The following is a 13,154-nucleotide window of genomic DNA, read 5'->3' on the forward strand; positions in this document are numbered from 1 at the left end:
CTTTCTGACTGCTCACAAAACTGCTGGCTTTGTGCGGATATGGTTTGTTTGTATCAGTGGTGTTCTGGTAAACTGGTTCACCCTTATCCCCCTCCCCCCAAAACCCTGGTTCACAGCATCTTCCCATTTCTGTGGTATAACTGCTCTCATGATGGCCAATTTCAGGCTACCAATGTGAAGTCACAGAACACAGAACTGGGAAGAGGCACACATCTGGCTTTTGTGAGCTGATGCCACCCAGCTCAGCAGACCCTAATCCTAATTCTTGAAACACAAAGTCCAGCACAGAGCATGACGTTGAATAGGCCTTCAGTAAGTGATTGGTGAATGAGTAGATGGCATAGATGTGTAATGGGGAGAGCTTCAAATTATAAGGGTGAGGCACTCAAGGAAATCAGAATAAAGGCACTGTGTGGGCTCGCATGATTGTGGGTACCGTACATTAACTCCTCATCCTTGTTCCTGAAATTAAACCTTGAATTTGTTCTGTTCCAGATGCAGATCGAGTTCATAAAACAAGGAAGTATGAATTTCAGATTCATCCCTGTGCTCTTCCCAAACGCTAAGAAGGTAAACAACAGACAAAAAACCCCTCAGAATTCAAGCTTTGCTTTGTTTGCTATCTGAGATTTTAAGTGGAAAACCTAGTCAACTCTATCACTCCTTAGAGATAAGTGTTAGAAAGATCAGCAAGTTGCCCCACTCGGTTCAGCAGGATGAATAGAGTGTTATCTGATAGACCATCTCTGTCCTAATTGTTCGAACAGCTATTACACACAAAGAGGTAGTTTGTGTTTTAACTCATGAGCCAAAAAGTGACTGTTTATCTGATACTTCTTATCTCTTGTACATAAAAGTCAAGATGTGTACTTTTTTGCTGGCTGTTCCACGGAAGTATTTTGTGGCACACAGTTCAGCTCTCAAAGCTGTAGAATACAGGAATTAAATCTACACAATTATCAAAGTGAACTTTACTGTAGTTCATAGGAGGGTTTCTGCACCAGAAGGGCCTGCCAGTAGGTTTGGGGGATGGGGGCAAAAACACACCTGAGGCCATGCCTTGGCAAAGGGAAGGCAGTGAGGTAGTAAAGTCTTGAAAGTGAGACTGCTGCACCCTGAGCTCAGGCCCAGCTGCACCCTGGGGGACTCCTAGACGCCAGGACTGCATGGAGACTTCTGGATGAGGGAGGGTCCAGATTATGTGAATGGGAACCCAGGATTGCACAGTTCACAGCCTGCACAATAGCCTGCCTTTCCACCCCTTGCCCAGGCTCTCACTGCTCGCACTGCAAGATCTCCTTACTGGTCTCCCTGTCTCTCCACTTTGGCCCTGTATTAGCCATCCTCTGCTCTGCTGTCAAAGAGGGACATCCAGAATGTAGATCTGATCTCTCTCCAGCTCAAATTCATAGTGGTTTCCTACAGACTAGAAGATCATCTCCACCTTTCTTAGCACGACATGCGAGGCCCCTTCGACACGCCTGTGCCCACATGCTCAGCCTTCCCTGTCACCATGTGTAGATGATTCTACGCTTTGGTCAAACTGGACTCTTTCAGTATGCCCTCACACGCACATATGCTTTCATTTTCTGTGCCTTTGCACTTTCTGTTCCCTCTACTAGCAGTGTTCTTCCCCGACTTGTCTGTCTAGTGAACTCTTGCTTATCCTCATGTTACCCAGTCTCTCTAGCCTCTCCTGATCTCTGTTCCCCTGTGCTGACCTTGATTCAGTGGTGTGTGGTTGGGGTAAAGGCACTGGGAGTAATTGTTTAGAATTACTGGAGCAGGGTGATAGAAAAAGCTGACCAACTTTCATTTGGTTTTATTAATATTTTTAAAACTTCTTCAAACAATCCCTTTGTTGTCTGTGCTCAGGGAAGATTGTCCCACCACCTGGCCTCTGGGTATGCCATTGCCTAGAAAACAATTTTTTTTTCTTTATACTTTGACTCCCTCATAAGACTATTAATTCTTCAAGGCAGTACCTGTGTCTTTTTCATTTGGGTGTCATCAATACATAGCATGATGCCTGACACAGGGCAGGTGCTGCTTCTAAGCTCATCCTGCAGTCCCCGGAGGCCTGCTATCTTCTCAGAGAAAAAAAAAAACCTGCAAGGCTGTGACACGGCCCCTCACCTACTCTCACTCGCTGCTCTTCTCTAGCCACACTGAGTTGCTCCTTGAACCAGCCAGGCGCACTCTATCCGCCTGGACTCAGGTCTCTATAAAGCTTGCTCTCTCCGCTCTTTTCTAAACCCCCGGTTTAAAGCTGCAAACCATTCTTCCTGGCCCCAGCACTGCCTATCCCCTTTCTCTGTTTTATTTTTCTCTACAGCATGTATCCCCATCGAACACACTAGATGTTGTTACTTATTCAGTATCTGTCTTTCCCCAACAGAATGCCCACTCCATGAGGGTAGTCTAAAACTGCACCCCACAATCCCCAGCTCACAGTTTCTGCCTTTGCCTGCTAATGAAGGTCTGCTGGGATCCTTCTACTGCAGGCCAGACCTGTGGCTGGAGTGAAAGGATAATGAATTAGATTAAGTCTTGGCATACTTCTTACAAAATCACAGGGGAATTCGCATCACTCTGCATGACCTCGGTCCTACCCCTTTTATGTGAGGGTGGTGAAAAGCACATTGAAATGCAAAGGGCAGGTAGCCTGGGAGACTGACAGAAAATGCTATGCACATGTGGTTTCCATAATGAGATATACAGCTTGCACCCGAAGCCAAGAGCACATCACATGCTAACCCCTTCCAAAAGCAAAACACTGCAACTCCCAGGATGGTTTGGTAGGAAATGCCCCAGAAGGGAAAGCCGTAGATGTTTTGGAACCCAGCCTGGGGTCTGGAATCCAGGTTTTTCTCTAATGGCCTTTGCTCCTGTCATTCTCTCTCCACAGGAGCATGTGCCCACCTGGCTACAGAACACTCACGTCTACAGCTGGCCCAAGAATAAAAAAAACATCCTGCTGCGGCTGCTCAGAGAGGAAGAGTACGTGGCTCCCCCCCGGGGGCCTCTGCCCACGCTTCAGGTGGTACCCTTGTGATACCCCCAGCCCCAGCTCACTGGGGCCAGGCCACATCTGGACCCTGTTCTGGCAGGCACTCTTCTAGCTGAGGCTGGCTGGCAGCATTCACAGCTGTTTGTTTTCAGTCCCTCCCTGAGGGGCCCTCCAACCCCAGAAAACCTGTTCTGCAGCCTATTCTTCCTCCTGAGACCTCCACAGACCCTGTCTTTGGAATGGAGGCGTGGCTGCTGCATTCCCTGCTTCTTATCCCCACTGCTTGTTCCTCTGAACAGTCTGACTCGTCCATTCTGGGCCTCTCACTGCTTAGCATGGAGATCATATAAGTGACCACATGTAAATGACCACAAACACCCTCCCATTGCTTATGGCTACTTTTATGTGTTAGCCAGATGCTTGTGTGGCCTCGGACCAAAAGGATTCATGTACAAATAAAATGTTTACTCTTTTGTAACATTGTGTTTCCCTTATCTCAAAGAAGATATATATATATGTATGTGTGTGTGTGTGTGTGTGTGTGTGTGTGTGTGTGTGTGTATATATATATATATATATATATATATATATATATATTAACATAATATGGGCAGCTGCTTCCAGGAACATCATAAAGCTTCTTAGATATAATACTAGACAGATGTAACAGACTACATTAAAAGATTCAAGCCAGATAAACAATGCCTTTAACATAATCGTGAAAACTTTATTCTTGCAGTAGAACTTTTAAACAAAACAACTTTATACTACACATGACCATGATTCTAAATAGAATCATAGTTCTTAGGGTCTTAATATATATGTAAAAATATTTGTGTGTGATATGAAGTGACGGGGTGTACAGAGCAGGCTGGAATTGGGGTTTGGGAGACGTGTTCCAATCTCGGTGCTATCACGAACTAGCTGTGTGACCTTAAGCAAGTCCTTTCACTTTTCTGAAACTCCGGGGACTCGTTTATAAAATGACATGGACAAAAAAGTATCTCTAATGACCCTAAAAGGTTTAAGGTCTAGGACCTAAATTCTAAATACTCTGTTCAGGAATAACTAAGTTTTCATTTTCATAATTATATCTCCCAGGGGATGAAATTTCATGTTCTTAACAGAGACATTCTCTTATTTTTCTTCAACAATACTCTCACATTCATAATTTTAGGGAAAAAATATATATCTTGTTCCTTTTGTCTACAAAAAAACCCCCAAAATATATATTCTATATAGAACAAGGTAGAATGACTTTAATAATAGCCCAAGATGAATAATCCAATATGAAGACTTTTCAGCTATTTCTCCCTTATCTGTCTGCCTAACCTCTTAAACTATGAGATAGTAAGATGAATGTCTTTATGTTTGGGTTTTTTTTTAAAGGAAAAGAAAAGCTAGTATACCTTAAATACTCATTTGTAAGACTCAATGACAAATACCTTTTGCTTCAAAGCATTTGAGACCTGGTAGAACTGACTTACTTGGTTTGGGGTGTTTTTGTTTCATTTTGTTTTGAATATGTTTTTTATTGACTTTAGGGAGAAGGAGAGAGAGAAACATCAAAGTGAGAGAGAAACATCGATAGGTTGCCTCTGAGAATCCAACCAACTGCTTTTTGGTGCACGTGACAATGCTCAACCAACTGAGCCAGACCAGCCCGGTGACTTACTTGTTTGATTAACTCCAAATATGTAAAACACCCCAAACATAATCTTTAAGTCTTTCTCTTTGTTATCTTTTTTTCCCAGGTGGGGTAGCATCATTAAGGATTATACATGGTTATAAATACTAGTAGAATGGCACCAGCAATTAGTACTCTGAAATGTTTCTAGTTAGCAAAGGTTTAATAATGTGATGTTATTAGTTCTTCCTCCCTTCAGAGACCAGTCTTGAGTGCTCAGCCACTATTCCTACCCCAGGTGAATGATGAGGGAAGGTCCCTGGTGTTCCACAAATAGTCATTAAACTGTTGCAGCTTGGTAGCAAAAAAAGAAAAAAACAAAAAGCATGCGCATGCACACACACACACAGCACCTGGCCAAGTGATGGAAGTTTGACCCCTGCAGTTTCTATGCAGTCTGATGACCACAAACATCAGAGGAACTTGAACAACGATTTTCGAGCACTGGCACTAAGATTAACACTTGATTTGTTTAGACGTTATCCTGGTCCTTTTGCATTCATCTGTAGACATTTGGGGGCTGGAGGTGGGTTATTGCTGACTCTGTAAAAATAATCCCTTTGCCTCAGCTTTATTCAGACCTACACAGACTTTAGGGATGAGGTGTACAGAATGCAAGGTTAGGTTCTTGTCTAATATTTAGTGATTAACAAAATTTAAAATATAATTTTTAATTTCAGTGACTGGTTTCAAAATGTGTGCCTGTTTAATTTAACTTCCATATTGTTCAAAGACATCTCGGTTCACGGCTACAAAATCAGACTAGCTATTTCTCAGCTCAGTGCTCAGAAAAAATTACTATAGTTGATAAACATTTTCTTTTTTCCTATTAAACAAATCTGTTTTGAACATTCCAGACATTGTTTCATGATGCCTTGCCAAGCATTCTTCTTAACCTAAGCTATTCCATCAACCACCTCATCCACTTTGCCAAACACCCCATTGTCACCATCACCTTTGCCATTGGATTACAAAGTCCTATGATCATTGGGAAATGATCCAGAAAGAGTCTCTCAAAACACAGGATCTTTCTGTTTCTTCTTAATGAACCAAGAAGAATCAGTGAGACCCACCTCCTAGGGGCAACTGAAAAGACAAGAAAGGTTAGAGTGTGGGAAAATTTCACAAAGTAGAAATGCTGCTCATCCTGAAGAATTATGCACTATATTTCAAGGTAACTGGCTTACTGACCAAATAAACAAAAACCCAGGCAGGAAGAAAGAAAATGCCAAAGCCACAGAGATCTGAAAGGCCAGAGCAGTGTAGGAACTAAAAACACTTGTCACTCACACATAGGTGGACAGAGGAGGAATCCACCAAACACCACAAACAGCCAAGGTAATGAGGCAGCGCAGGAAGAAAATAAAGTCTCCAGAAAATAAACTTTTAAAGACATGGAAATGTGTGATTTGAATGACAGAATTCAAGATGGCAGTTCTGAAAAAAGCAACAAAACTCCGGGTTACCATACAAGAAAGACAGAGTCATGCCCTAACCCAGTGGTCGGCAAACTCATTAGTCAACAGAGCCAAATATCAACAGTACAATGATTGAAATTTCTTTGGAGAGCCAAATTTTTTAAACTTAAACTTCTAACGCCACTTCTTCAAAATAGACTCGCCCAGGTCGTGGTATTTTGTGGAAGAGCCACACTCAAGGGGCCAAAGAGCCGCATGTGGCTCGCGAGCCGCAGTTTGCTGACCACTGCCCTAACCGGACTGAAGGGTCCCGGGTTCTATTCCAGTCAAGGGCATGTACCTTGGTTGTGGGCACATCCTCAGTAGGGGGTGTGCAGGAGGCAGCTGATCGATGTTTCTAACTCTCTATCCCTCTCCCTTCCTCTCTGTAAAAAATCAATAAAATACATATTTAAAAAAAAAAAAAAAGAAAGACAGAGGTAGTTTGATGAACTCAGAAATAAAAACCAGTGAACAAAACGAGTACTTACTCAAGAGATTGAAACTTGAAAAACGAACCAAATAGACATTCTGGAGATGAAGAACTCAATAAAAGAGATAAAGAACAAACTTTTGAGGGGAAAAAAAAAAAAAGCAAAGAAAGCATCAAAATCAATTTAATTCTCATATCATTTATTTCTGTCATAAAATTTTCAGACTTTAGGAAACCTGCACCTCTGCCATTTTGTTTTCTATGTGAGAAAATTGGGGACCTCAGAAACCGTGGCTTGTCTAAGTCAGTAGACCCTAGATATCCTGGTTTCCAGTCTGCAGACATTTATCTGGTGAACGTAGAAAGCTTTCTGGTGTTTGACGGCAGGTTTGTTCAACAGCAGACCCAGTACCTCCGGGAGGCAAACTGCGCCTCGTGAACGTAGGAGGCCTGAGGGAAGATGCACCTCTGTCCTCTGGTGGCTGGAGGATTCAACGATCATGTTGCAACTTGTTCTGTGGGGAATTCTTTGGGGAATTAATTATTGCTCCGATTACATGGTGTGTGACTTTTCTTGAGGTAGCTTGGCTTATTTATTTTATACTGGTATTATACGAAACCAAGGCACAATTTAAAAGACCTTGACACCTTCCTGAAGCTTACAGACAAAACCCACTACCAGTCAGGTCAATTCCTTTTAGTTTTATCTGGCCAATCTCTAAAACAAAAACATGGAAAAAGGTTTTTACTTTGAAATATGTTCTATTCATCTTGTTGGAATAGTACAGAGCTGTTTGGAACATCTGCACTACCTTCCTGTTGAAGAAATGAGAAATGTAGGGTCATGCGACCTCTCCTTTGGGTGGGGAAGCAGCAGGAGGCCCATCCACGACACAAAGGAGCCTAGTTCAGTCAACGCAGCTGGCATTCAGGGTGGCCTTGTGCCCAGGCAGGATAGCATGTTCCTAACTTCATACTTTTCTGTTCCATTTTCTATTGGAAAAAGCTTTCAGACAGAAACACATGTCCCTTGGTGGGAGGCTTCCACAGACTCTGGGCAGTCACCTGCTGCCAGCTCACCCACTGGTCCACACCCCTCCATCTGTGATTGAGCACTTGCTCCCAAATTCTTAGTCTCCAGCCGCGCAGGCTGTAAGAGGAATACACAGTGTAGTGTGCTCTCTATTTAACTTTTAAGGAGTGTATGCATATGGGTCTAGGGCACACCTCCCCGGTGTTTAAGGAAGTGATATTTGAGCCCTTGCTAAACAATGGAAGTCTTGGAGCGAAATGTACCTGGGCAAAGGTGACTGTGTTCTGGGCCTGCCTGCTGTTTTCTAGACACATGCGTATGGAAGGAATAACTGCAGCCCTCAGATCTCCCAGGTCTTGCAAACTAAAACCTTAAGGACACACATTTCTTGTCCCTTGCCTGACCTCTCTTTGCTCCCTTCACCAGGAAGGCTCTGATGGCAGCTGGGGAGACAGAGGAGAGCGACGGAGGGAGGGAGAGAGAGGGAGAGAGAACTCATGCCTGATGGATCCCATTAGGCTTAGTGTGCAAAGCAAGTTGAGATGAAGTAGCTGCTCTGGTATGCATCCAAAACTGCTGTTCTATTTTTAGTTTCTCCCACGTGCTTCTTAGCCCCACATTGTCCGCCTGGGCACCTGGATCAGCAGCAAAACGTGGAACTGAGCCACTCATTTGTAAGTCTGGAAGGAAGGAGGCCATTGATGCAGGGCTTGTTTATCGCTGACAGGGAAGGGGGACCTGGAATGTTAATGAGGACGGCTCTGTGAAGCATGCCTTGGTGGTTAGTGTGGAGTTCAAAGGAGGAGGCAGCCTCAGTCCTGCACAGAACAAATGGGAACCGTTGATAGAGGGAAGGAGAAATCAATTATGCTGTCGCAGGCTTCCATGTCATTGTGCTGGAGTTGTTAGGAAAGGTAGGACAAGGACCAGATCTCAAAAGGAAACAAAGCCACATGGCCTTGAAGTATAACGAGTTTGCCATGGCAACTGATGGAAATGAGCCTCCCGGGCACTGAGCAGGTGTGTTATCTTACAGAATAAACACACTTCTCTCACTCCCTGGTTTTTATAATAAAACCTGTGTTTGGATTACTTTCCCCTCCTCTTTGTTACCCAGAGAAGTTGGCTGTTGCTCAATCAGCCCAAGGCTCTAGCGAGGCAAATGTAATCAGTGTTATCAAAGGGCTGCTTTCGAAAAGCTGGCATTGGGCTTGGCTGCCAGCCTTGTCACTGAGCAGCAGCTGGGCCGCAGGTACCTGTCTGGCCTTTGCACCTTCTGGGCGATGTCCTCCACAGAAAGCCTCTTGTTCACTCATTCATCCAGGCGTAAGGGTGACGCCAGGCTCCCTCGGGCGGTGGTGAAAGCTGCATTCTTCCAAGGGGAGGAGAATCAATCCTGTTTAGGTGAGACTGGGACCTGCCCAATTTCCAGCATCCATGTTATCTGAGGTATGGACCAAGGGCTCCTTGAGTCCAGGAATTAATTGGTTCTATCTTCCAATCTGTTGTCAACTTTAAAGTTCTTGTGCAGCCAGAGCCAGTCAGCTCAACGCAGAACTGGCAAGCAGTTCAGCAAACCTCTCCCCTGCTTCTGTCTGTGCTTCTTTCCTCCAACAAGATGCCCAGCACCACCCTCCTGCCTCGCTCATGGAGCCCTCGCCCCCCAAGACGATGCCCTGCATGCCTCTTTACACATCACCATAACTTTGATCTTAACAGGGGAAAAAATGGCTGCTGAAGAACTAACTGAAGTTCCAGTGTCACGGGTGGAAAGGTTTCTGTGCACTAACCCAACTGAGAAAAACAGTACCACAAAGTTCAAGCATGAAACCATGCTGTGAGTACACCTTAAAGTGGGAGCCTTCCAAAGTGGTGGGCAGGGCCTTTTCATATTCAGGTTTTTTTTAAATTCAGGTCTTTGGATACCAGACACATGAAGCAGAAGTCCCTGACACTCCAGTGTGAGCACTAAAGTTCTGGTCCCATCACTCTCCCATTTGTAATGAAACTGCCATTCAAAAGCTACTCTCAGAAAGGTTACACAGTGAGGGTTAAGCAGGACCTACAGATCAGCAACCAATCTCCAATTACTTATAAAATGCCTACTATGTGCCAGATATTATGCTTTGCACAAAGAGGAGTGATACGTGCTATTGCCCTCCAATTACTTAAACTCTAGCTGAGGAGAAAGGACACAACCTGTGAAAAGATCCAACCCAAGGCAACATCAGTCAGTGCTAAGCAAACGGGCCAGCTGACCCCTTTTCCCTGACCCTCAGGGTGACTCAGGACCAAGCTCACAATGATGCAGTTTCAAGGTCAGATCTTCAAAGAGGCAGCTAACTGGAGGTTTTTACCAATAAACGGAAGACCTGCTCACTTCTTTTCCCCACATACACGTTTAGATTATAAATCACCATGTAAATGAGATCTGAGATTAGGAGACAATGTATGAAATGGGAAAATATGAAAGAGCCCACAGAGTATGCGTATTAAACTAGTAAATGACAATGCAGCCTACAGGGCATACCTCAGCAGCCTAGCCCCATTAGGGCCAGACAACATAGCGGGAAGTGGGAAGGTGAGGACATGCTTGTTACACCACAACCTCCACATCTGGAGAAGCAGAAACCTGGCTGGTGCCAGGATCTGCTGGGAGAGAGCAAATGGGTTTCTGCACTCTGCTAAGTAGGGTGTGGAGAATGTTAGAAGTTAAGCCTGTCAGCTAAATATACAACTAACTGAGTGAGAAAGCAGAAAATGATAATTTGCTGGAATGAATGGGCAAAGAAACACTCTCGATGAATGAATATTGGCATTGTCCAATTTCCCCAAACAAAATCTGTGGCAGAAAACACTGACCAAGCTGAGTCAGACGCACCAACCTGCGTCTGAATCCCAGTCCACTTACTTACAAGTTGTGTGACCTGAGGCTCGCTCTTTTACCTCCCAGAGTCGCAGCCATGAAACAGAGGGCAGAGCCGCCTCCCAGGCAGGTTGTCAGAATAAGGTAAGATGTTTGACAAAAGCCAGGATAGCGCCGGGCAGTGAATACTCAATAAATGTTCCTCTCTTGCTGTTTCCTTCTTGCTTTCTTCCTCATATTAGTGATTATTTATGAGGACTTCGAATATTTTCTTATTTACAAAAAGGCAAGTCCTAACAAGAAAAAGTCTTTCATTTTAAAAACGAACCCTTAGGAGAGGTCAACACATAAGCTTTTAAGCTTAAAACTTCCACCTCATTTTTCAGAAGAGCTGACCTGGGAGAGGCCACGGCCGACACATAGAACAATGCCGGCATCTGGAGACAGCCTTCTTTCCTCCAACACCTTGTGAGGGAGTGAGATCCCCAGCAGCACTGGCTGGAATGATCAAAGGTAGAATCTACCAAACCTGGCAATGATGTTTGACTTTAAAGGAAACTAACTTTCGTGATTCACAATGGGACCTCAAAAAATAGGATAATGGATTGAAAGTATTTTGAAGAGTAATTTGAAAAGCAGTATTGTGTTCATATTATACCTGTTATTTAAAAGGACATTTTGACTTCAGGCTGGGAAAACTGATTTGCTCTCTGCTCTGGTTCTGCTTTTCCAAAAAATCAGGCATCACTATCACCTGCAACGCAGCCTACCTGGAACTATCCAGCCACAGAGGAAAGTGGGGGAGGAGTCTGGTTATGCAAACATTTAAATTGAAAGACAAATATAACATTATCTCACTTATTTGTGGAATCTAATGAACAGAATGAATTGACCAACAAAATAAGAGATAAACCAGCCCTAACTGGTTTGGCTCAGTGGATAGAGCGTCGGCCTGTGGACTCAAGGGTCCCAGGTTCGATTCTGGTCAAGGGCATGTACCTTGGTTGCGGGCACATCCCCAGTGGGGGGTGTGCAGGAGGCAGCTGATCGATGTTCCTCTCTCATTGATGTTTCTACCTCTCTATCCCTCTCCCTTCCTCTCTGTAAAAAATCAATAAAATATATTAAAAAAAAAAAAGAGAGAGATAAACCAAAGAACTTACATACTTACTAGAGGCCCGGTGCACAAAATTTGTGCACTGGGGGTGGAGGGTCCCTCAGCCTGGCCTGTGCCCTCTCGCAGTCCGGGACCCCTCGGGGGATGTCTGACTGCTGGCTTGTGGCTGGATAGCCTTCTGCTGCTGCACGGCCTGCTGCTTGAGCTTCAGCAGCTGCTGCATGTGCACGGGCTGGGCCACCACGGTCTGTCCTGCGAACACCATCAAGTGGGTAAGTCAGGCGTGGAGGCAGGCTCACCCTGAGTTCCCTGCACTTCCCTGAGTTTCTGAGTTGTTCAGACTGACTGCCTTCTACAGAGAACGGCACCAGGATTGGGCCTAAGCCAGCAGTCGGACATCCCTCTGGCAGTCCGGGAAACCTCAGGGGATGCAGCAGTGTGCCAAGTGGCAGGTGGCTAGGGAGGAGCCTGAATTGGGGCCAGGCGCCACACCGCTTGCACTCATCCTGGTCCCTTGGAAGTGCTGCCACAGAGTTGGGAGAGGCTCCCACGGTGGCAGCTGTGCTCACTAGCCATGAGCCCGGCTTCTGGCTGAGCAGCACTACCACGGTGGGAGTGCACTGACCACCAGGGGCAGCTCTTGCATTGAGCTTTTCCCCTTGGTGGTCAATGCGCATCATAGCGACCAGTCATTCTGGTCATTCCACCATACAGTCACTTAGGCTTTTATTATATAAACTAGAGGCCTGGTGCATGAAATGCATGCACGGGGGGGGGGTGTCCCACAGCCCAGCCTGCACCCTCTCCAATCTGGGACTCCTCAAGGGATGTCTGACTGCCCTCTCACAATCCAGGACTGCTGACTCCCAACTGCTCGCCTGCCTGCCTGCCTGACTGCCCCTAACCACTCCCCTGCCAGCCTGATTGACGCCTAACTGCTCCCCTGCTGGCCCAATTGCCCCCAACTGTCCTCCCCTGCAAGCCTGGTCACCCCTAACTGCCCTCCCCTGCAGGCCTGGTCCCCCCCAACTGCCCTCCCCTGCAGGCCTGGTTCTCCCCAACTGCCCTCCCCTGTAGGCCTGGTGGCCCCCAACTGCCCTCCTCTGTAGGCCTGGGCCCCCCCACTGTCCTCCCCTGCAGGCCTGGTCACCCCCAACTGCCCTCCTCTGCCGGCCCGGTCACCCCTAACTGCCCTCCCCTGCAGGTCTGATTGCCCCCAACTGCCCTCCCTTGCAGTCCTTGTCCCTCCCAACTGCCCTCCCCTGCTGGCCTGATCGCCCACCACTGCCCTCGCCTGCAGGCCATCTTGTGGTGGCCATCTTGTGTCCACATGGGGGTGGCCATCTTGTGTTGGAGTGATGGTCAATTTGCATATTACCTCTTTATTATGTAGGATATGCATAGCCCATGGACACAGGCAATAGGGTAGTGAAGACATGGGGGGGTAGGGGCTAAGACAGCCATGGGCAAACTACGGCCCGCGGGCCGGATCCGGCCCGTTCGGCTGTTCTATCCGGCCCGCGGAGCCGAAAGAGCGGAGGGTTCTCTTGC

The 13,154-nt window shown here is 46.0% G+C and overlaps 1 protein-coding gene and 1 long non-coding RNA gene across 3 annotated transcripts in view; one reads left to right on the forward strand and one right to left on the reverse strand.

The window, feature by feature from the left end:
• The window catches only part of TRAF3IP2 (TRAF3 interacting protein 2), a 39,091-nt gene extending 35,605 nt beyond the window's left edge, over positions 1-3,486 (forward strand). For both annotated transcript variants that reach the window (XM_080664208.1, XM_080664209.1), the window contains exons 8-9: positions 496-570; positions 2,909-3,486. In XM_080664208.1, coding sequence (XP_080520334.1) covers positions 496-570; positions 2,909-3,055 — 222 coding nt within the window. In that variant the 3' untranslated portion in view covers positions 3,056-3,486. The remainder of the gene's footprint in view (positions 1-495; positions 571-2,908) is intronic.
• Positions 1-13,154, reverse strand: part of LOC308246229 — a 102,640-nt gene that overhangs the window by 28,831 nt on the left and 60,655 nt on the right. Inside the window, exon 2 of the long non-coding RNA XR_013960378.1 lies at positions 11,650-11,855. This is a non-coding gene — a long non-coding RNA (uncharacterized lncRNA). The remainder of the gene's footprint in view (positions 1-11,649; positions 11,856-13,154) is intronic.

The sequence above is a fragment of the Plecotus auritus genome, assembly GCF_963455305.1.
Source record: "Plecotus auritus genome assembly, chromosome: 4".
In the NCBI taxonomy this organism is placed as follows: domain Eukaryota; kingdom Metazoa; phylum Chordata; class Mammalia; order Chiroptera; family Vespertilionidae; genus Plecotus; species Plecotus auritus.